Source organism: Oncorhynchus kisutch, linkage group LG15, assembly GCF_002021735.2.
Source record: "Oncorhynchus kisutch isolate 150728-3 linkage group LG15, Okis_V2, whole genome shotgun sequence".
Lineage (NCBI taxonomy): Eukaryota > Metazoa > Chordata > Actinopteri > Salmoniformes > Salmonidae > Oncorhynchus > Oncorhynchus kisutch.
The window spans coordinates 68,136,488-68,159,455 of NC_034188.2; the positions used below are offsets into that span (position 1 = coordinate 68,136,488).

The 22,968-nt window shown below is 42.4% G+C and overlaps 2 protein-coding genes across 8 annotated transcripts; one reads left to right on the forward strand and one right to left on the reverse strand.

Moving 5' to 3' along the window:
* Positions 1-932: 932 nt before the first annotated feature.
* On the reverse strand, positions 933-13,555 carry LOC109905770 (protein NPAT). 3 transcript variants are annotated; one of them, XM_020503338.2, is made up of 18 exons: positions 13,471-13,555; positions 13,339-13,377; positions 13,000-13,118; positions 12,811-12,871; positions 12,628-12,706; positions 12,478-12,518; positions 11,524-11,730; positions 11,276-11,351; positions 8,836-8,959; positions 8,652-8,743; positions 8,439-8,520; positions 8,220-8,316; positions 7,948-8,067; positions 6,513-7,829; positions 4,662-4,774; positions 4,437-4,527; positions 3,040-4,343; positions 933-2,849 (listed from the first exon to the last, which is right to left on the reverse strand). In XM_020503338.2, exons 2-18 carry the CDS (start codon positions 13,373-13,375, stop codon positions 2,769-2,771), a joined length of 4,041 nt encoding a protein of 1,346 aa, XP_020358927.1. In that variant the 5' UTR covers positions 13,376-13,377; positions 13,471-13,555; the 3' UTR covers positions 933-2,768. The 3 variants fall into 3 exon arrangements, with proteins under 3 accessions (XP_020358927.1, XP_020358928.1, XP_020358926.1); XM_020503339.2 differs by having other exon boundaries at positions 8,836-8,947; positions 13,339-13,514; XM_020503337.2 differs by having other exon boundaries at positions 13,339-13,514.
* An 11-nt stretch (positions 13,556-13,566) lies between these two features.
* On the forward strand, positions 13,567-21,777 carry LOC109906089 (serine-protein kinase ATM-like). Of its 5 annotated transcripts, XR_004203172.1 has the most exons (11): positions 13,567-13,863; positions 14,600-14,811; positions 15,031-15,510; positions 15,837-16,030; positions 16,194-16,295; positions 17,661-17,778; positions 17,869-18,063; positions 18,249-18,406; positions 20,899-20,982; positions 21,093-21,222; positions 21,401-21,777. XR_004203172.1 is itself a non-coding variant. In XM_020503751.2 (3 exons), the coding sequence occupies exons 1-3, from the start codon at positions 20,858-20,860 to the stop codon at positions 21,443-21,445; spliced, it is 300 nt and encodes a 99-aa protein (XP_020359340.1). In that variant the 5' UTR covers positions 20,560-20,857; the 3' UTR covers positions 21,446-21,777. The 5 variants fall into 5 exon arrangements, 1 of the variants encoding a protein (XP_020359340.1); XR_002257362.2 differs by having other exon boundaries at positions 13,597-13,863; positions 20,899-21,222; XR_004203173.1 differs by lacking the exon at positions 20,899-20,982 and having other exon boundaries at positions 13,597-13,863.
* The last annotated feature ends 1,191 nt before the right edge of the window (positions 21,778-22,968 follow it).

The window sequence follows — 22,968 nt, forward strand, 5'->3', positions numbered from 1 at the left end:
AGCCTGGTGCAGGTCTACAATTTTGTTTCTGGTGCCCTTTGACAGCTCTTTGGTCTTGGCCATAGTGGAGTTTGGAGTGTGACTGTTTGAGGTTGTGGACAGGTGTCTTTTATACTGATAACAAATTCAAACAGGTAACGAGTGGAGGACAGAGGAGCCTCTTAAAGAAGTTACAGGTCTGTGAGAGCCAGAAATCTTGCTTGTTTGTAGGTGACCAAATACTTATTCTCCACCATAATTTGTAAATAAAGTCATTAAAAATCCTACAATGTGATTTTCTGGATTTTTTTTCTCTCATTTTGTCTGTCATAGTTGAAGTGTACCTATGATGAAAATTACAGGCCTCATCTTTTTAAGTGGGAGAACTTGCACAATTGGTGGCTGACTAAATACTTTTTTGCCCCTCTGTATTGACCCTTTTTGCACTAACTCTTGACTCTTCGCATACATTGCTGCTACTGTTTAATCATCTAGCCTGTTGCCTAGTCACTTTATCCATACATAGTGCCTTCAGAAATGATTCACACCTCTAGACTTTTTTCAAATTTTTGCTGTGTTACAGCCTGAATTTAAAATTGAGATTTTGTCACTGGCCTACACACAATACCCCATAATGTCAGAGTGGAATTACATTTTTAGAAAATGTTTCAAATTAATTAAAAATGAAATGTCTTGAGTCAATAAGCATTCAACCCCTTCGTTATGGCAAGCCTAAATAATTCCAGGAGTAAAAATGTGCTTAATTAACAAGTCACATAAGTTGCATGGACTCACTGTGTGCAATAATAGTGTTTAAAATGATTTTTGTACCCCACACATACAATTATCTGCAAGGTCCCTCAGTCAAGCAGTGAATTTCAAAAACAGATTCAGGTGTTTTCCAAAGAGGGCACATATTGGTAGATGTGTAAAAAAAAAGCAGACATTGAATATACCTTTTAGCATGGTGAAGTTATTAATTACATGTTGGATGGTGTATCAATACACCAAGTCACTACAAAAATACAGGCATCCTGCCTAACGAAGTTGACGGAGAGGAAGGAAACCGCTCAGCGATTTCACCATGAGGCCAATGGTGACTTTGAAACAGTCAGAGTTGAATGGCTGTGATAGGAGAAAACAGAGGATGGATCAACATTTTAGTTACTCCACAATGCGAACCTAAATGACAGAGTGAAAAGGAAGCCTGTACAGAATTAAAATATTCCAAAACATGCATCCTGTTTTCAATAAGGCACTACAGTATAACTGCAAAGAAATGTGGCAAATAACACAAAGCGTTGTTTGGGGCAAATCCAACATCACTTCAAATTTCAAGCATGTTATTGGTATGCTTATCATCTGTAAGGACTCAAGTTTTTTTTTTGATGATAAAAAGAAACAGAACATAGCTAAGCACAGGCAGAATCCTAGAGGAAAATCTTTCCAACAGACAGACAAATTCACCTTTCAGTAGGACAATAACCTAAAACACAAGGCCAAAATTGCTTACCAAGACACAGCATCATATGATGCAAAATGCATCATACGGGCAAGAATTCTGTATTTTGAAAGTTTAATGTCTTAAACTTGATTGCTGACATGCAAAACATTTTGGGACAAAATCAACAATGAACTAATGAAACAAATGCCAAAATATTGTATTGGTGGAGTTGTCCTTTACCATGCTTGATTGTCTTACCTCTGCTATGTGTGGCATTGTTATAAAGCTAGGATAATTTATTTTGACGTTTTTAATTGAACCTTTATTTAACTAGGCAAGTCCGTTAAGAACAAATTCTTATTTACAATGACGGCCTACCACGGCCAAACCCTAATGACTCTGGGCCAATTGTGCACCGCCCCATGGGACTCCCAATCAGGGACGGTTGTGATACAGCCTGGAATCAAACCAGGGTCTGTAGTGATGCCACTAGCACTGAGATGCAGTACCTTAGAATCTCTACTGGCACAGCGGTCTTCGATCACTGTGATGATATAGGCCTATTATATAGAAGTAATTAACTCAAGTGAATAAAATGGTGCAATATTAACTTGGTTATAGTGAATTTCACAGATTGGGTTATCAGACTATGTGTTCTGATAGTGATATTTTGCTTTGGACTGAAAACCGGTCAGTTTTTACCTGCACAGAAACAATATTAAATGAAACTAGATTTTTCTAAAACAAGATTTAATTTAAAATCACTAGTAAAGAAAACATCTGCACAAATGTATTTTACACACACACCACGCAGCCCAATTCTGATATTTTTTCCCACTAATTGGTCTTTCTGACCAATCTTTTTCACAGCCGATCTGGTCAAAATACCAATTAGTGAAATAAAGATCAGAATTGTGCTGCCTGTCTAACCACAGCCATAGTGTGTTGGGTGGATCATTTAAAGTTTAGACACAGTGAAATATTGAAAAGGGGTTGAATTCTTGAAATTATTAATACAAGATTGGGAAACCATTCTTAACATTACAGTCCTTGAATGGAACCAAAGTGCTCTCAATCTAGCATTTCTGCAATAATGTCTATACAGTATATACATCACATGTATAATTAGTTGTTACGCCAAAGGATGTAGGACAAACCCTACAAGCAGGCATTCCAACAAAGAAAAAATAATAGCTGAGGACATGCTCCACTAGACCACAGGTGCCTAACACCTATGATTTAACCATAGGCACTGTGACAGTAAATTATGGCTTGTTCAATTCCGGGAGAGTAGGTAGGTAGTGTTTGGGAGATTCTCATCTCATTGTCCAACTGCTATAACCCATCACTCATCATAATGCAGTGAAGACAGGAACTTATCCACATCCAAGTCATCGGGGAAGGAATCCATTAGTTTCTGCTGTTTCTGAGGGGTACACATCATAAAGAGATGCAGTGGTTTTAATGTGCTTTCTCATTATACAAGCAAAGGAAGAAACTGAGTTCACATTTAATGCAGGAGATTATGCCAAATATCTACGACTGGGTTGATGCAATCACATTCAATTATGAACCTCAGAAGAGATTAAGATACACAGATTGAATAGAAAATTCACCTTTGCTTTCTTCTTACTGCCAGATGAACCTGAGAGATCTTTCTTTGCTGGCGGGCTGGCCAGGGGCCCAGGCTGCTTGCGCTTCTTGCTCTTGAAGGCTACAGGGGTCACTGCTCCAGCCCCCTCCTGGCGCAAGCTGTCTTTCAGTGGGGTGCCGGTCCTGGCAATGGCGGCTCGGGATAGGATCATCAGTGTGTGAGCCGCCATGTTGATGCTGTTTTCACTCCCTGCTTCGCTGGCTGGGCTGCAGGAGGGAAGGTCCGGGGTGGTGGGAGGGACCAGGTGCCTGGTGGTGCCCTCTCCGTTTCTGTCTAGCTTCTGACGTGCAGGGGTCCTGGGGCAGTATAGAGACTCATGGAGACGGCCAGGGGTCCGAGGAAGAGGCAGCTCCAGACAGCCCATGCCAGGCTTCTTAGGAGGGGTGGAGGGAGGGTTTAGACCCTGGATGTTGTGGAGCATTTCAGCTGCCTGCTTGGTCAGTGGGCTGGTCTTGGAGGGGAATTTGCTGGAGCAAGCCTGGGGGACAGGGGTTTGTGGGGCCGGGCTGAATGCTCTTGGTGCTGGTGTGGGCTGCTGCTCTCGCCTTCCCCCCTCCAGCTCATTCTCCTTATTGGCAGTGACATGAGGGGGATCCTGAGAAGATGTCCTTTTCTCTGTCCGTCCCTCCCGCTCCTTGGCAGGAGATTTCTCAGTAGGCTCTTGTCTATATGAGTCTTTCTCTTTCCTGCTCCCTGATCTCAGTCTGTGATCAGAGGAAGATGACCTGGAGCTCTGGGCATCCTTAGGTCCTGCTCCATCATCATCCTTCTTCTTGTCTGCTGATTGAGATCTCTTCCTGGACTCTGACTGTGAAGCCTCAGTCCTACTGCTACCAGCACTCTGAGATCTACTGGTACTTGCACTTTGACTTCTAGCATTTTGATTTGCATCCCTCTTTGAAGGGGTCTTTTTCGCAGCTTCTTTCTGCTTTTGGACAGTGGAGGATTTCTCCGTCTCCGTTCCGGTCCATGATGTCTGAGTGTTGTCTGTACATCTTACAGTCTCTATTCTCCTTTTTGGCCTGCTGCTCCCCAAGATAGCAGAGGCAGATTTAGGCATCTCTTTCTCCACCTGTTGGACAGGCGATACAGCAGTAGCTGTAGCTTTGGACGTGGAAGTTTCACCAGCAGACCCATCAAAGCAAAGCATCCTCCTATGGCTGGGGCTCGAGCCAACTGCTACCACCTTCTGCTGCCCTGTGCTTTCAGAGGATTGCGGGTGGACCTGCTTTGTAACTATATTTGATCCAGAAGCTCCCGTTTTTCCTGAAATGCACAAGCAAGCAACAACATGTGTGAATAAATTACAGGATAACAGTAAACAGACAATGACATGGAGGACTGAACACCATTCCTTACCTGAGACTGTGGTGTCCTTGGGAGCCAGTTTAGGGTCTGTATTCACTGCTGCTGGCTGCTTTGCTGAAGCAGGGCTAGGCATGGCTATCAACTGAAACAAAGAAATGATCACTAGATGCACATGTTGTTGTAGCTAAATTAGCCTATTGGTTCAAGAAAAGGATTAAATGCAAATATGTAAAACAGTTTTTAAAAAAAGATTAAAAAAAGAGAAGGAATGCTTACCTGATTAGGAACTACTGAGAACTGTGTTGCATTGTTCTGCCCAACGACAGATACAGGAACCACCATGCTTTGCAGCATGGGCTGAACTGGTGAAGATATGATGAGTCTAGATCCTGGGAGGATATAACTGGTTAGACATTTCCCACCAGCAAAACAGCATGGCAAATTAAGTGAATGATGACTATTGGGGTCATTCAACTGTAAATGTATGCCAAACAAAAAAAAAAACATTGATTTCAAAGTTTAACAAACCATACAACTTCATGCACAAAGTCTACTTTTAACAATTTACACAGAAAATGTTAATAAATTAAGTGTACTGCAAGAACTGTGCAGATGCAAAGTTTGGTAACAGAATTTCAGTAAAACATCCCTTCGTTTTTTTTAATCCATCTACTTTTCCCCAAAATGTTTAAATATATGCTCTGAATTAAGAATTCAATGATGTCTGCAGAAAGAATGAGGTGTCAGTTATTGACTCTCTTTTGGTTATTGAACTGCAGTAAGTGAAGTGGATTTACACACGTAACGGAATTGAGGTAACGGAATTTCATAATGGATCCCTGATCTGTACTACACAGAAATGCATAATTATGGATATGAATATCATTCTATTCCTGGTGGTGTATCCTAAATAGATACACATTGCATACTTGGGTATTATTCTACAAACTGGCTATAATTTTAATGAGCTCTGTCCCCAAACAAGACCAAATTTGGTTGGTCAGGACCAGACCAAATTTGAACCAATCATAAACGTCTATGTTTCACAAGTTTGGACATCAAAGTACTGCTCAGTACAGTATATTAGTGTACTCAACTCTAGTGTACTGTATTCTACTTTTCCTAATTGTACTGAACTCTACATTACTGAACTATATACTATTCTCTACTGAACTGTGCTGTTCAATCTTGTGAACCAAAGTGTGGTTTGACTACTATGATTTCCCATTGTAGCCAATTGAATAACAGAAATTCCATTGACGATTTTTCTGAAATTCACATTTTAATCACTTAAGTGTTAACAGTAAAAGCACCATAACTAATTCATAGGTCTGCCTTTTCTTGTTACTTCTGAACTTTCATTATCTTCCCTCAAGAGGGAGAGAAATTAGAAAATATATTAAAGATGCTAGTTTTTGGTAACGGAACTTCAAGGCACATGGCAATGTTTCTTAAACTTACAGAAGGCAGAACAATTTCTCCAAAACGACATACAAGTGTTGATATAAGTCTTGTTTTGATGTATTTCTAATACCTTATAAGACCTATTCTAGATTGTTTTCTAAGACTCCCTTTCTATCTGTTTGACCAGAAATCAAAGCCTTAGCTTATTCCTAATTTTTAGGATGGTAAATGGCCAGAAAAGGTATGCGTCGTAATACAAAATGTGACTCTTGGCATTCATTTGTCACCCAATTTGACATACAATATGTAACTTTTTAGGCGACCCAACCAAATTCACATAAAAATGTGTGTTATAGATCTGTTACTTATTGAAAGCAAGTCTAACAAGCAGTATATCGGTTTTAAGTGCACCATTTCTATGCTTCCCGTTCTTAGATGACTCGGCAACTGACGACCAGTCTGTAAGCCGGAAAAGAGTCCACTCTGCCATGCGGATCAACCGAAGGTCAAATGGCTGACGTTCAAAAGAGACGAAGTTTCATTTTAGCATCTTTTATTTTCGGTTTTGTACACCAGCTTCTAAAAGCTGAATAGACAATATTTTTGGTTAAGGAAAATATATTTCACAAACTGAAATTAGGTGAACTATTAGAATTTTAGCAACCAGGAAATGGTGAGTGATTTTTGAATAGTGCATCTTTAAGTATTTATATGCAGTCTTACCAGGAGAATAGCAGGGTGGAGTGGCCAGAGTATATGAGGTAGGGGGTACAGTCTGTACCTGTGGGGCGCCACTGGGTAATATCACCTTGTTGGACTGGGGGTCTGTAGCTGTTGTGTCCGTCACTAAGATGTAGCTGTTGGTGGATGTGGCTGAATCAAAGGGCAGCTGAATGTAGTAACCAGGCTGTGTCAACGCAGATGACGTCCCTGCCAATGCTGCCACATCCCCTGCTTTCCCACTAAGAGGATTGGTCTCTGCTGGCAGGAGGACTTCTGTCCTCTGTAAGCTGCTCACCGCCTGCACAGTCTCCTCCTGAGCCATTGGGGCTCCACTGAGGGCCGGGGCCTTAGCAGGTGACTTGGTGGGAGAGGAGAGGAAGATGGTGGGGATCCTATCCCCAGTGATGCTGGACACAGCCTGGTTCAGGGCAGAGTCACTGGAGGGCTCCTCCTGCTCATCGCTGATTATGATCTTCAGGGCCACAATCTTACTGGGGTCTACTTCCTTGCCTGTAGAGTTGGGGTTTGGGATGAAGGTTGGGGCAGCAGGAGTTGTTGTAACTGTTGAGGGGCCAGCCATAGAGTGTAGGGTCTGTGGTAGAGGTTGTGAATTTCCTACACTGCTGGGAGGGGTAATATTCCTATGAGGCAGGTTAGAGGCCTGTATGGGAGCCTTGTTTGACTGATCCAGCATTGGCATGGAATTGGACAGGGAAGGTGAAGAGTTAAGAAGTGAAGCTTGGTTATCCATCACTTGTCTACCATCAACCCCCACTGTGTTCTCATTGCCTAATATGTTTTTCACAGCAGAGACCGTCCTGGTTTCAGATGAAGGTGTGTTGCATGCTGACGCCGGAGGAATTGTTCCACTCTCCTGTCTGACTGGCTCAAAGACATCTGGCGGAGCTATACTGTCAAGGGGGGTATTGAGAGGTTTGTCTATATCCACGCCTGATACATCCGGATTAAAGATGGAGCCTGAGTCAACCCAATCAGAGTCGTTTGCGGCAGAAGAAGCAGCGGCGGTAAGTTGATCAATACGTGCTGAGGGTCGAGTTGCAATATCTCCCCTTCTCACCCCTTTGCTACTGGGTCCAGGAGTTGTTGAGCTAGCTCCCTTTCTCAACCCTCTGCTACTGAGTCCAGGAGTTGTTGAGATAGCTCCCCTTCTCAACCCTCTGCTACTGGGTCCAGGAGTTGCCTTTGAAGTGCTTGAAACAGGAGGTGCAGATTTCCTTGTTTTCTTACTCTTGGGCTCTTGACTGGACTTTATTACTCTATTTTCTTGTCCACATGTCGAGTTTTCAGGCCCAGTGCCTGAGAAATTAAAGAGAAATCCCATTGTCAGAAAGAGATTGCTGATGAAGCATCAATATTGTTTAGTATAGGATTCCAACAGGCATTATTTAAAAGGTCATGAGGATTTTGTCCATACCTGGGTCTCCAGTCTCAGGAGAGCCGTCAATACATCTAGTCTCAGGCTCACCATTCTCTGTGGTGGTATTGCTCACGTTCCCAGCTCCTTGTTCAGTATCCTCACTGGTTTTGCTTTTGCCTTAATGCAAAGAATCAAGAGATTAAGTGGAATAATTACACTTTATAAAAGCTTAGTCAAACAATCACCAGACCCACTTCATGCATTGTCAGGAGCAACAAAATCCTGCACATGATCTAGATTAAATCATCAGCAAAGATTAAAATGTTTACCGTAATCAAAGAGGTCAAAAAGAGCCTGGAAGGCTGGGTCGGACTCTGTCTGCTGCAAGATGTCTTGTATAACATCATTAGACATATGAATCTCCCCCTGCACAGAGTAAAACGTCAGTAGAAAGCACAAATCCACACTATGCACTAAAGACGGACAATGTTCTGCGAGTTTGAATGGAGAAATGGGGTTATAGCAAGTCTGTCAGAACATGACATTACCTGCAGGCCCAGAATTTCATCTATTGACTGGTCAGGCTCCATGGTGCTGCATGATGCCTTTAAAGCCTGAGGACTGACATCACTACAAGTACAGAGTAAGAAACACATGCACAGGTAAGAAATAATATCTACTCTCCCCAACAGCCAAATGTAATACGTAATGAAGTCGGTACTGTTCAAATGTTACTCAAGAATATCTACTTTTATTATTACCTTGCTAGAATTTTGTTGATGTTTTCAGCAAGCTTCTCTTGTAAGGACTTGTCATTTAGAATCCTCTCTCTTGCATTTTGTATCAACATTTGCTGCAAAAACACAATTTAATGATAAATTCACATCAGTCAACTGGGTTTAGCAGTGTTTCAAATGCAGAGTATTAACTTTGTTTTGTACTCACAGGGAAATTCTCTGTGACTGCCTCTTCACTCTGGGGCTCTGCTGTCAGGCTACTGGCCGCCATGTTGGCTCTTCCAGTCCCACCGGATCCACTGGAGCCCCCACCTCTCCTCCTGGGGGAGTCACTGGGAAGATTACTCTTTTATCATAACAAAATCTACTAGGGATGTGCATCTTTCCATTTCAAGACAATTCGATACGCATCTAGATACATGGGCTCCAATATGTTACAAGAACGATACGTTTTAGTTTGAAACGAGTCGGTGCGATTCGGTTTGAACATAGCAAAATTAGCTATGACACAGCCAACGACTAAATAGCACAACTTTAGATTTTACTCCCATCTCAAAATAAAATCCATTGTAAGCCCCATTCAGCAGATACAGCCAGATAAGAGTTGCGTACCAGTAGCTTACTAAAACAGCATTTTCAACAGCACATAGATAACAATAACCTAGCAAATGACATCGGTTGCCATAACTAATAAAGCCTAATATCACACAAGCCATGGTAGTATTTTAATGCTGAAGGTGCCACACAGATATGGAAGTTCAAGAACAGGCCGCCTACCTCGCGTTGGTCAGCGCGCAGTTCGACTGGGCTACTGATATTGCCTGGTGTTGTTCGGCATGCAAAATTAATTGTAGATCATTTACTGTCAACAGTTACAGTACCTTCAGAAAGTATTCATAACCTTGACTTATTCCACATTTTACAACCTGAATTCAGAATGGATTAAATAGATTGTCTCTCTCACCAATCTACACATAATACCCCATAATGACTAAGTGAAAACATGTTTTTAGAAATCTTTGCAAATTTATTGAAAATGATATACAGAAATATAGGTATTCATACCCCTTTGCTATGACACTCCAAATTGAGCTTAGAGGTGCATCCAAGTCCACTTGTGGCCAATTCAATTATTTGGACATGATTTATAAAAACACACCTGTGTGTATATATATATACACAAGGTCCCACAGTTGACAGTGCATGTCAGAGCAGCAACTATACCATGAAGTCCAAGGAACTGTCTGTAGATCTGAGATATTATTTTGATGGGTAGGGTATGAAACCATTTCTAGAGAGTTGCAAGTTTCCAAGAGCAAATTATTGGAAAATGGAACTACCCAGATTGTTTAGAGCTGGCCGTCCGACCAACTAAGCAAGCGGGCAAGAAAGACCTTGGTCAGGGAGGTGAACAAGAACCCAACTCTGACGGTTCTTTGGCTGAGAAGGGAAAACCTGCCAGAAACACTCTACAGCACTTCACCAATCTGTGCTTTATGAGAGTGGCTAGACCAAAGCCACTCCTGGGAAAAAGGCACATGACAGCACGCCCGGAGTTTGCAAAAAGGCACATGAAAGACTCAGAGCATAAGGCAAAAGATTGTGGTCTGATGAGACAAAACTTAAACTCTTTGGCCTGAACGCAAAGCGATATGTCTGGAGAAAACCAGGCACAGCTCATCACCCGTCTAACACCTTCCCTACCCGTATGCTATGGGGATGCTTTTCAGCAACAGGGACTGGGAGACTGGTAAGGATAGAGGGAACAATGAATGGAGCCAAATACATGAAAATCCTTGATGAGAACCAGCTTCAAAGTGCAAACGACAGACAGGGCGAAGATTTACATTCCAACAGGACAATGACATCATGCATACAGCCAAAGCAACACTGGAATGGCTACAGAACAAGAATGTTTAAGTCCTTGAGTGGCCCAGCCAAAGCCCAGACATGAATTGCATTGAAAACCTGTGGAAAGACTTGAAGATTGCTGTTCACCACCGCTCCCCATCTAATTTAACAGAGCTTGAGAAAATCTACAAGGAAGAATGGGAGAAAAATCCCCAAATCCAGATGGGCAAAGCTGATACAGACCTGCCCAAGACGACTCAAAGTTGTAATTGCCGCCAAAGGTGCGTCTACAAACTATTGACTCAAGAGTGTGAATACCTAGGTAAATTATATATTTCCGTATTTCATTTTCACAAAATGTACAAAAATGTCAAATTTTTCTCTCCACTTGGTCATTATGGTGTGTTGCCTGTAGATGGGTGAGAAAAAATATCAATTTCCATTTGAATTCCATTTGTAACTACAAAATGTGGAATAAGTCAAGTGGTACGACTACTTACTTTCTGAAGGCACATGTAGTTCGATACTGAAGCAGAGGACGCATCAGTTATCACCAAAGATGAGAGGTAGAAAAATAACGTAATATGAGCAAAACATATTAGTGAAGCGCCGATTGAATTGATTTTCTGACCAATGCATGCTACATTTGGGTCAGTTTGGGGTCCGATGCACATGTATCTTTAAACATTTTAAAATTGGGGAAAATACACAGTTGAATTGGTACATCCCTACAATCTACACATGGATAAGAAGAACTTACAAAGAAGTAAACAAATAGATGAGAATGACTATCTTACCATTTCCGACGCCCTGGGGATAATGGTCCTGTGGTTAACCGGTTGTCTGGAACCGTTATTTGCAAAGGTGACTCCCCTGTAATAAAAAGCAAGTGTCAATTATTCAATGAAGCTTTGACATTCTTTCCTATAAGTTGGTATTAATGTTCATAATGATGACAGCAATTGCCAGTTAAAATGAAATGTGATAGACACCTACTGTAACAACCTTCCCCAGTACACTGCTGCTCATGGATGAGTTTACTTACGGTTCACATTACTGAGCAGACGTCCTCCATCTTGGATCTGGGGCTGTGTGCCGCAGATGGAGGAGGGTCTGGTCTGCTGGGAGCTGTAGCAGACTGGGGTGGCGACGCCCTGGGCCGACGATGACAGAAACCCAGAGCTGGGGGACTGCGTTGATGACAAGGCTCTCTGTCGCCCCCTCATGTTCACGATCCCATTACGTGTGCGGACTGCAGAGGAAATAGGTTTATGAATCACATCAAACAGCAGGTTTCCCCAATAGACAGCCCGTGGGTGAATTTATTTTATGTCAAATCGCTTTGACATAAAATATTGTAAAATCACCTGGAAATTAGTATTCGTACGCATAAACAGAGGGGAATATATGTTCGTATACCAATGTAATGAAGGTTTAAAATGATTATGTTTTTTATCAAATACTCTGTTTGGGATTCTTGCAGTCAATTTGCAGTGTTCAAAACAATTTGCGTTTTGTGTGATGTAATCTTTATAGTTATGCTGCCATATAGCCAGCAGTCTGCCTACTGTTTAGACAATGTTTGCAATGACGATGAAAAAATTACATTAAATTACTATTGACTGCTGATTTGTGACAAGTGGCAGCGTCACAAGCGACTGAGCAGCAACTGAAAGGAGATAGGCTAGTAGATCCTGCATGCACAGAAGTCTCTTGCAACAGCAAGTCTGAATCCAGAAAATTCAGAACCACAGCCACTCTAAATGATTTATTACTATATTCCAGGTAGGCCCCTCGCCCAAGGGGGAAAAAACTGCCCATGGCTGAATGTAATTAGGGACCCCTGTCATACTGCCATGGAGTTCAACACTCTGCCTGACAGCTTGAGCCACAACATTACAAAGAGGCAACATTACAAAGAGGCAATGAAATCCAAGTTCAGAGGTAGTACTAAAACCATAACCATTTAATGTGCAAGAATATTTAATAAAGCACTTACGTCTTTGATTCTGGATAATAGCTGGGGAGTTTTGCATAGACCTAATGAAAGAAATAAGTAGAATTGAAAATGTCAGAAAGTGACACCATCAAACAGCAATCTGTTGGCAAGTTTTTCTTTGCCGTTTTATAGATAAAAATAGGTCCTTACTTGATTTGATTGAGTGTGAAATCAAGCTTTTTCCACAATGATGTCATCATGACAGGTATCTGAGTCTCTTCAATCGTCTCTAAGGAGAAATAGCAGGGAAGTGTGACAACCAAGAATAAAATACAAACGTGAAAGTCCTGTACTCATTTACTGAAAGTGGTAGTGGTCAGAGGTTATGCTTACCTTTAGCTTTGACAGCAACATACTCATTCAAAATAGTTGTCAGGTTTTTCCCAAAGAGGGACTGCAATGGGAGTACACATGAATTAGCTACCTAGCTAAGTAACGTTAATCCACTAACGAACTCACGAACTATATAGTCATTACAGTGAAGAGTTGAGCACAGCTATATACAGTATGAAAGAAACTTACAAACACACAAGCAGGAATAGTTGCATCATCTGAGCTGTGTTCTGCGTACTCCTTCAAATTGGGGCTTTCACGAATGAATGCCTGGCTTGTAGAACACAGTCCCTCTTGTTGCATGTATCCTGTAAAAGAAAACAGTGTACAAGAGTAGCAGAATTGGAGGCTTAGCTTTCCACAGTAAGAGGACAGCGAGTTGGCTTGCTACAGTGCAACCCTGGGCGCAATATCACCAGCAGGATATTGCAGATAGTATTCTAACGTTAGCTAGCTTACTGCCACTTCCACATAGCTAGGTAGCTTTAGGTTAGCAAGCAATACAAACAGGACCCAGTTCAGACTTACCTAAAACGAGCCGCGCTATGTCAGACGGAAGCAACATGGCTGCAATGTCGAATTATTGCAACAATTACAAGTTACATTATCTGTAAAATCAAGTAAAAATACATTAATCACGAATAAAGCAAGTAACGTTACATTTGGTCAAACCATCCTACGATTCGTGAAAAGGCGGGGAACTCGAGCACACGTAACCCGGAATTTCCATCATATTTGGAAGATGTGCATTATGGGAAATTGTGTTTCAATGGGGAGTGTCCACTTTCAGTTTTTAGCTCATTTCAAGTTACTTCCACGACGTTACATATAGAAGCTGATATCTGTTTTGTCATTGAAGTTTGTTTTGATGATTGTTATTACTGGTGGTGGCTTTTGCATCTGTACACAAAACATTATGTTCTTGTATACAGAAAGAGGCTTATAGCTTCAGACAACTCCTTCGGTCTCCTGACACAGTGGAGGAGCTGCATCACATTCTGGAACCAGAGCATCTAAAGGCTCCAAGCAGCTCACCTGGGATGCAGTCCTCAGGTAGTATCTCTTCCTACACAGTTTATTACCCAGATGGGTTCTTCATTCTGAACTTGAACTATGAAATATCCTTGTTCATGGTACTGAGGGAGAGAGGGGAATGCAGAACATGTTATTGTTAGACATCAGGTATCCTATGGAAAGGAGGAGGGCCACAGTCTGCTTTCAGGTGTTGGGTTGTAATTTGAAATACTTGCTACACCAGAAGTTAATGGTTATCTCTAGGAGGAATGTATATGGTGGGGTCAATTAAGGTTGTGTGAGCCAGGGGCTTGGAATGTTATTGAGTAAGGGAAAGGCAATCACATGGTTGCGGTCACTGATAAGGTATGATGACAATAACACACACCCTAGTCAACTCCATTACTGCAAAAGGTGACCTGTATCATGCAAGGGAGTTGGCACAGTCATTTTTCAGTAGTTACGCGCCTCAGAGACTAAGTGTAAGTGGTCTAACGTGTAAACCTACTGAACTGAACTCTTAGCAATTGAGTCGACAGCAGTAGAGGCTGGTGGGAGGAGCTATTGGAGGACGGGATCATTGTAATGGCTGGAATGGAATATATGGAACAGAGTCAAACATGTGGTTTCCATATGTTTCATAGCCTTCCATTCCAGCCATTACAATGAGCCCATCATCCTATAGCTCCTCCCACCAGCCTCCTCTGGTTAACAGTGAGACCTACCATCAAGAGACTTAATCCATTACACTGTGTGTGATCTGTTCTCTCTCCAGGCAGGAGAGACACTTGCCGGTGGTGGAGCACTTGGTCTGCTGCCATGAACTGCCGTATGAGGGTGTGTCGGCTGGGTGAGGAGCTCCTGCCCTCTGTGCTCTATGTATGGAGACAGATGAGGCCCAGCAGCACTCTCAAAGAGGAGATGGTAGAGTTATTCAACCTGCAGCTCTGTGTACATCATCTCAAGGGTCAAATACACAAGACACAGGTATGGCTGGAATGTTGTGAATAGACTGAAGACTGAAAAAACACCATTGTCTTACGAATCTGTTTAGATGTTAAACAATAAAAACGGTGTAGAACAACAGACAGGTGTGAAGTGTTTTCATCACTGAAACCCTTGATGAAGTAGTATGCCATTTTAGATCATGATTGATACAGCCCATCTGGCATATTTTCTTTCCCATGCCACCCCTCACTGTTCCAGGAGCCTATGCTGAGGACTGGGCCAAATGGCAGAGTCTACTCTATAACCTCTATGATGCCCTGGTGACTGAGATCAGCCAGATTGGGAGCCGGGAGAAATATGCCACAGGGTTGCGCCACATTGCTGTGAAGGAGAACCTTATTGAGCTAACTGGAGACATCAGATGATAAATCTAAGATCCTTAATTTTCACATCTTGACTTCGTTGACCATTTCCAGGCTAAAACCTGAGCTGTGCTGACATAGTTTACCTGTCTTTAAGATGGTTTTGGTATTGTTGGTCTCATCTTCATGTTTTAGGTGTTTGACTGTTTCTTAGCTCTATAGCGAAGATTGTAACCTTCAGATTCTGGATGTGACTCAGGCCCACCTCAGAGCCACCCAGAGAGGAAGTCTCCAGGGCACGCCCAGCAAGTGCAGACACATCGAGCTGGGCTGGGAGGTTCTCCGAGACCACCTGCAGCCACACCATCATACCATGGTGAGAAAAGACTATCACACCAAGGTTCAGTGCTCATTAACTTGCCAAATATACTTATATTTATTGCAGTCAAACTCTTCATATCTCCATATCCTCTGTGTTCCCCTACTCAACAATACAATGCTCCTATATAAGCTACAGATGACATTAGTGTTGACCTCTAAGTACCCCTCAATCGTGCCTGGCCAGGAGCTGGTTCCTCTGCTGTCATGTCATATAAAGTAACTTCCTCAACATTTGATTTACTAATTTACTCTTTGCAAACTACAGTGCATTGTGCTTTTAACTCTGAATGACCATTTCAATGTCTGTCTGTCTGTGTGCAGTGTTGCTGATCTGTGTTTGGCCCAGGCCCTTCTCAAGTGTCCTGTTCCTAAGCTTGGGCACTGGGTGGGACCATGCAGGGCTGTGGAGGGGGTCGGGCCCCCCAGCATCAAGGAGAACATCATGAGCTGGCTGCTGATGAACGAACAGAGTGAAGAGGCAGAGGAGAGATCAAGATCACACCCCATCATCTGCAGTAGGCAGTTTATCACTGGGCTCATATCTCATTTTTATTCATGCTTAACCGCTCTGCTAGTGTTGTCTAATTGGGATTATTTTGCCTTGATACAATGTTTTATGTCCGTAATTGTTTTAACACATCCCTAATACAAGTTTGTGTCTTATTCCTCTTTGCCCAGGGATTTTCCTCACAACCTAATCCGCAGAATCCTTGTGCCTTTGACCCTCAAAGACACCCGAGCTAGCATTATGTTTCTCCTCGGAGCAAAGGAACTTGAGAGGTGAGGGAAATGGAATCCTAAAACAGATCAATTTAACCATATTGTTATCAGTAGCTAGGTTTCCATTAATTTGGTGACATATTTTAATGTGAATATTCTCAAATCTGCATAAATATAAAATATTCGCATTTTCCCACCAGAGATGTTTCCATCAAATTGACTTGTTGCGGCGGATAAAAGGCTGTGCGTGATGACGAAGTGCACATAAAAATAACTTTTGCGGTTAAATTCCCACTTACTGAATAAAAAATACAAGTTCAATTTTCAACTCTACTGATGGTTTTGGCACAACAAATGTTGTGCCATATAGCAAATGTGCCCAGCGAACTACTCGCAGATACAGTGTTGCTAGGCTACTTACATGATGACATTATTATAGATAAGAGCAAGATTCTTTTTATTTGTCAAACGGCAGCCAAGCGTCGATCATCATGTCACCAGAATATGACCCTTGATATTTATTGGAAAGGAGAAATAAACTCACCAGTGTACTTTGACCATTCATTTATTTAATCTGTGGCCTAATAATGCATGCTTTCCCGAGTTGTAGTGGGAGGACCACACAACATTTACTCACATGACTCCAAGTTTACTACGATATGATGGTTATTATATCAATACTGGCGCATAAAGGTGTTTCCACTGCCATTTCTCGCATAATTAATTTTACTGACACAAAAACATCCCACCTTGTTTAGAATATTTTTTAGTTTTGTCAACATTTGGAAAGTTTTTACTGACAAATTTGCTGTTTCCATCAGGCCAGTCTTTATACTTTCTGTCATGTACTTTACTCGCATAAAAAAGTGTTGATGAAAACCTGGTTAGTGTAAAATTGTTTGGGGGCAAGTCAGTATTTAACTTGGCGAGTCAGTTAAGAACAAATTCTTATTTACAATGATGGCCTACCCCGGCCAAACCCGGACGACGTTGGGCCAATTTTGCGCCGCCCTATGGCGCTCCCAATCACTGCCAGATGTGATGCAGCCAGGATTCGAACCAGGTACTGCTGTGAAGCATTATTCACTGAGCTGCAGTGTCTTAGCCCACTGCGCCACTCCATAGATATCACGCTGCCTTCCAATCTTCCCCTCTGCTTAAAGTGCTGTGACTCAAGACCAAACTCAAGTGAAAGCGAAAGATGTCCTGAATGAGATTGAGAGCATGTACCTGCAGTTCAGTTTCAACGAGATGCCCTTTGACTCCATGGTGAAAGTGAAGGGAGTGATGGTGTCCTCAGCCATTTCACCAATGGAACACTCTCACCAGCCTTAATACCATCACAGAGGCTAATGTCTATGAAGTTAAAAAGTTAATATTTACATGTTTAACATGTCTACCATGCATGCTCTCTTCCATCAATAGGCTGTTCTTGGAGATGACACCGGACAGCTTGGAGAAGAGAAAGATGCTTCCTCTGAAATGCCAGCAGACAGCCGTTGAGAACGTCTACCTGAAAGCCTAAGAAGGGATGAGGCTCCAGGTAAACCTGTCTTTCACATGTTACTCTGACAGACATTTTTATGGCCAGTCCATCTTACTATCCCTCTGCTCTCCCTGGTGTGTCTCACAGAAGAGCAGCTCTTGGAATACCTGAATGACAAGACATTTAACAGCAAGGCCACGCTGCTGAAGAATGTGTCGGTGGTGCTGTGCTGCAGCCCCGTCTGTGAGAAACAGTCCCTCTTCGCCCTCTTCCAGTCCAACAAGGAGAACAACATAGAGGAGCCGCTCATCAAAGAGCTATGGGCAAATCATTTGGCTACACGTATTTACAGTCTCATAAATTATGTATTGTATTAATGTTTCTTAAACTGAAAGCACTTTATAGTGTAGGTGGATAACTCAGCCTTTCCACCGTCACTACATACAGTAACGCTGTCTGACTACTATCAGTATGCTATGATATTGACACACTGAATGTTAACCTGGTTTGTCCCTCACCCCATGTAGATCCTGGGCAGTGAGTCCAGAGTTCTGGGCTACAGAAGTGTGGAGGGGTTTGTTAGCTCTCACCTGGATTACCTGGTGGCAGAGGGGCTGGGCTAGCCTGGCTATACCCTGGAGTTCTTCCCCTACACTCTGCTCAATCACCCCACTCTCTTCTACAGGTAGTTGCACATGCTTAGTTTACATTATACTTTAGCCCATAAGTTGTATGTCCATAAAATTACTTTTAGTGAATTTACTGATCTGACAGAATTGGAGTGACGGAAGCCACTCCTCAGTACAAGGCACATGACAGCCCACTTGGAGTTTGCTAAAAGACACCTAAAGGACTCTCAGACCATGAGAAACAAGATTCTTTGGTCTGATGAAACCAAGATTGAACTCTGGCTGAATGCCAACTGTCATGTCTGGAGGAAACCTGGCACCATCCCAACTCTCCTTCCGTGGCCTCCAACTGCTCTTAAACGCTAGTAAAACCAAATGCATGCTTTTCAAAAATTCGCTGCCCGCACCTGCTCGCCCGACTAACCTCACGGTTCTGATTTAGAATATGTGGACAACTACAAATACCTAGGTGTCTGGCTAGACTGTAAACTATCCTTCCAGACTCATATCTCCAATCCAAAATTAAATCTAGAATCGGCTTCCTATTTCGCAACAAGCCTCCTTCCCTCACACCGCCAAACATACCCTTGTAAAACTGACTATCCTACCGATCCTCGACTTCGGCGATGTCATTGTCCAGGTCATCTATAAGTCTATGCTAGGTAAAGCTCTGCCTTATCTCAGCTCACTGGTCACAATAACAACACCCACCCGTAGCATGCACTCCAGCAGGTATATCTCACTGGTCATCCCCAAAGCCATCACTTCCTTTGGCCGGCTTTTCCTTCCAGTTCTCTGCTGTCAATGACTGGAACGAATTGCAAAAATCGCTGAAGCTGGAGACTTATATTTCCCTCACTAACTTTAAACATCAGCTATCTGAGCAGCTAACCGATCGCTGCAGCTGTACAGTTGTGGCCAAAAGTTTTGAGAATGACGCAAATGTAAAGTTTCACAAAGTCTGCTGCCTCAGTTTGTATGATGGCAATTTGCATATACTCCAGAATGTTATGAAGAGTGATCAGATGAATTGCAATTAATTGCAAAGTCCCTCTTTGCCATGCAAATGACCTGAATCCCCAAAAAACATTTCCACTGCATTTCAGCCCTGCCACAAAAGGACCAGCTGACATCCTGTCAAATGATTCTCTTGTTAACACAGGTGTGAGTGTTGACGAGGACAAGGCTGTGAGTGTTGACGAGGACAAGGCTGGAGATCACTCTGTCATGCTGATTGAGTTCAAATAACAGATTGGAAGCTTCAAAAAGAGGGTGGTGCTTGGAATCATTGTTCATCCTCTGTCAACCATGGTTACCTGCAAGGAAACACGTGCCGTCATCATTGCTTTGCACAAAAAGGGCTTCACAGGCAAGGATATTGCTGCCAGTAAGATTGCACCTAAATCAACCATTTATCGGATCATCAAGAACTTCAAGGAGAGTGGTTCAATTGTTGTGAAAAAGGCTTCAGGGCGCCCAAGAAAGTCCAGCAAGCGCCAGGACCGTCTCCTAAAGTTGATTCAGCTGCAGGATCGGGGCACCACCAGTACAGCGCTTGCTCAGGAATGGCAGCAGGTAGGTGTGAGTGCATCTGCACGTACAGTGAGGCGAAGACTTTTGGAGGATGGCCTGGTGTCAAGAAGGGCAGCAAAGAAGCCACTTCTCTCCAGGAAAAACATCAGGGACAGACTGATATTCTGCAAAGGGTACAGGGATTGGACTGCTGAGGACGGGGGTAAGGTCATTTTCTCTGATGAATCCCCTTTCCAATTGTTTTGGGCATCTGGACAAAAGCTTGTCTGGAGAAGACAAGGTGAGCGTTACCATCAGTCCTGTGTCATGCCAACAGTAAAGCATCCGGAGACCATTCATGTGTGGAGTTGCTTCTCAGCCAAGAGAGTGCGCTCACTCACAATTTTGCCTAAGAACACAGCCATGAATAAAGAATGGTACCAACACATTCTCCGAGAGCAACTTCTCCCAACCATCCAGGAACAGTTTAGTGACGAACAATGCCTTTTCCAGCAGGATGCGTCATACCCAAGAAGACTCGAGGCTGTAATTGCTGCCAAAGGTGCTTCAACCAAGTACTGAGTAAAGGTTCTGAATGCTTATGTAAATGTCACATTTCAGTTGTAGATTTTTTTTATACATTTGCAAAAATTTTGCTTTGTCATTATGGGGTAATGTGTGTAGATTGATGAGATGAAAACACTAATACGTTTTAGAATAAGGCCATAACGTAACCAAATGTGGAAAAAGTAATGGGGTCTGAATACTTTCCGAATGCACTGTATAAACTAGGATTGGGATCCAGTCCTTTTTACTTCATCCCCTGAATTGGCTGAATTGAAATGGAATTGGCCCAACCCTGGTGCCATGTCTGCCAACCCTTTCAGGGTGCGCTAACTACAACCAGCAGCAGCAGCAGCCAAGTGAACCTGCAGTAGAAGCTGTAAAAGCAGTCTTAATGTCTGTCTCTCGGACAGACCTAACTTTCTGTATCAATGTTGGATTTTCCACAACAAATCTACTGCCTGATTCACAGTAACCTGGCGGACATTGTGGTGGAGCTGTTGATGACCCTGTATGATGGGGCTGCTACCGAGGAGGGCAGAGGGGACCTGAGGAGGTGCATAGGATAATGTTCATTACACATCACTCCTTACCACTCCACAACCACACTTACTTGCATTCACAACCTTTCATTGTCTGTGATGATATGTTCCATGTTCTCTCTAGGGAACTGGACCCAGCCCCAATCCCACCCTCTTTCAGCTCCAATGTTATCAAAGCCACACTGGACTACCTCAGCAAATGTCACAGTGCCAGTCACCAGTCGTCCCTGGTGGCCATTTTATCCAGGACACTGGTAAAATGCTGTCCTTGTCTCATAATTGTGTTGCAATTGCTGTAGAATGTTATTATAACACAATGGAACAGAATTTGGCTTTACAAAATTGAGTGGTTTCCTGGGCCCAGTTGAAAAAAACAACATTTAATCTGGAAAGGAATCCGGATTCTGTGATCAGCTTGTGTTGTGATTCTAGATCTCCATCCAGAGGATCCTGCTGGCGGTGTCAGAAGGCAGCTGAGACGATCAATGCCTACGAGAGGATCCCAGGGCAGTGATTGGGGACATTAGCCTGTGTAGTGTGCTGGTTTTCCTGACTCTCTGTGGTCACTAAAAGATCCCATGGAATGTAAGAGTAGGGGTGTTAACCCTGGTGTCCTCGCTAAATTCCCAATCTGGTTCTCATACCCTCATGGCCACCTAATCATCCCCTGCTTCCAATTGGCTCATTCATCCCCACTCCTTTCCCATTTAACTATTCCCCAGGTCGTTGCTGTAAATGATGTGTACTCAGTCAACTTATCTGGTAAAATAAGGGTTAAATCAAATAAAACACAACCACTTTCCAAATGACTTTTGGGCATTTACTGGTGTATGAAGTTACCGTCCCTTGTGTTCCTCTGTATAAGCCCTCCCCTTTGACCTGCCCATCATGCCGATAAAGAACCTATATTATGTTGTCATTCCTACAATGGAGATCAAGGTAGAGAATGGGTTTGATCATCTGTGGTTCCCTCACTAATCTATCACCTGACATAAGGGGATTTTTGTTATGCAATAGGATGTTTTGCAGCCATTTTGCATAGAATTTGCACTGTAATGTATGTATACACCACGTCACGTGGTATACTTGCCGCCCCTACTCTGCTCTCCACAACACAATCATTACTATACCTACAACAAATATTTTCTTAAACATTTCGCTATTCCTCTGATGTACAGTACCAGTCAAATGTTTGGACACACCTACTCATTCAAGGGTTTCTCTTTATTTTTACTATTTTCTACATTGTAGAATAATAGTGAAGACATCAAAACTATGAAATAACACATATGGAATAATATAGCAACCAAAAGTGTTAAACAAATCAAAATATATTTGAGATTCTTCAAAGTAGCCACCCTTTGCCTTTACAGCTTTGCAGTCTTAGCATTCTCTCAACCGGACTGTAATCAATTATTAGGTTTCTAATGCAACGTTTATATGAGTAGTTTTCTTGTGTTGCTCAGAATTATTTTCATCAAATGTCTGATATATAATCTATTTGATTCTAGTATAGGTTCATTGTATCATAGGATAATAAATAGCTAATGTTAGATAAAGATAATTGGCTGTTGTACGAGAGACAAATTGAGAGCCTACTCCCTCGAGTCAATCTGAGGTATTTAAATGGAGATGGTTCCACACGAGTGGCCAGTAGGACCACCACTCATACAGACCTGACACCTGTTTGTTCAGTGTAGTGTTGAATGAATGGACTCACCTCAACAGTTGGACTTGCAAGTAAGTGTATTATTTATATTTTCTTAACTATAGAATGTGCCTATGCAGTTTTGAATGTTTTGTGTGTCTTATTTCCTCCACCGTGGACATTAAGAATGACTGAATTGTTTTTTTTCATTGACTTCCAAGAATTGTAAAAAGTATGTCATATAATTGTCTATACTAAGGTTTCCTTAAAACAAAATGACCACTAATCCAGTAAGTTCCTCACTGTCTTCTGCATACTGTACTGTCTCCCCTATGCTTGAAGAGTGGTCTTG

Bases quoted from the DNA above. Each gene is read 5' to 3' on its own strand.
- LOC109905770 (XM_020503338.2), bottom strand. From the start codon at position 13,375: ATGTTGCTTCCGTCTGACATAGCGCGGCTCGTTTTAG. The intron at 12,872-12,999 runs GTAAGTTTCTTT...CTCCCATTGCAG, and splicing joins CTATTCCTGCTTGTGTGTTT to TCCCTCTTTGGGAAAAACCT. The intron at 8,317-8,438 runs GTAATGTCATGT...TACTCTGTGCAG, and splicing joins ATGAAATTCTGGGCCTGCAG to GGGGAGATTCATATGTCTAA.
- LOC109906089 (XM_020503751.2), top strand. From the start codon at position 20,858: ATGTTGGATTTTCCACAACAAATCTACTGCCTGATTCACAGTAACCTG. The intron at 20,983-21,092 runs GTGCATAGGATA...TGTTCTCTCTAG, and splicing joins GGCAGAGGGGACCTGAGGAG to GGAACTGGACCCAGCCCCAA. The intron at 21,223-21,400 runs GTAAAATGCTGT...TTGTGATTCTAG, and splicing joins CCATTTTATCCAGGACACTG to ATCTCCATCCAGAGGATCCT.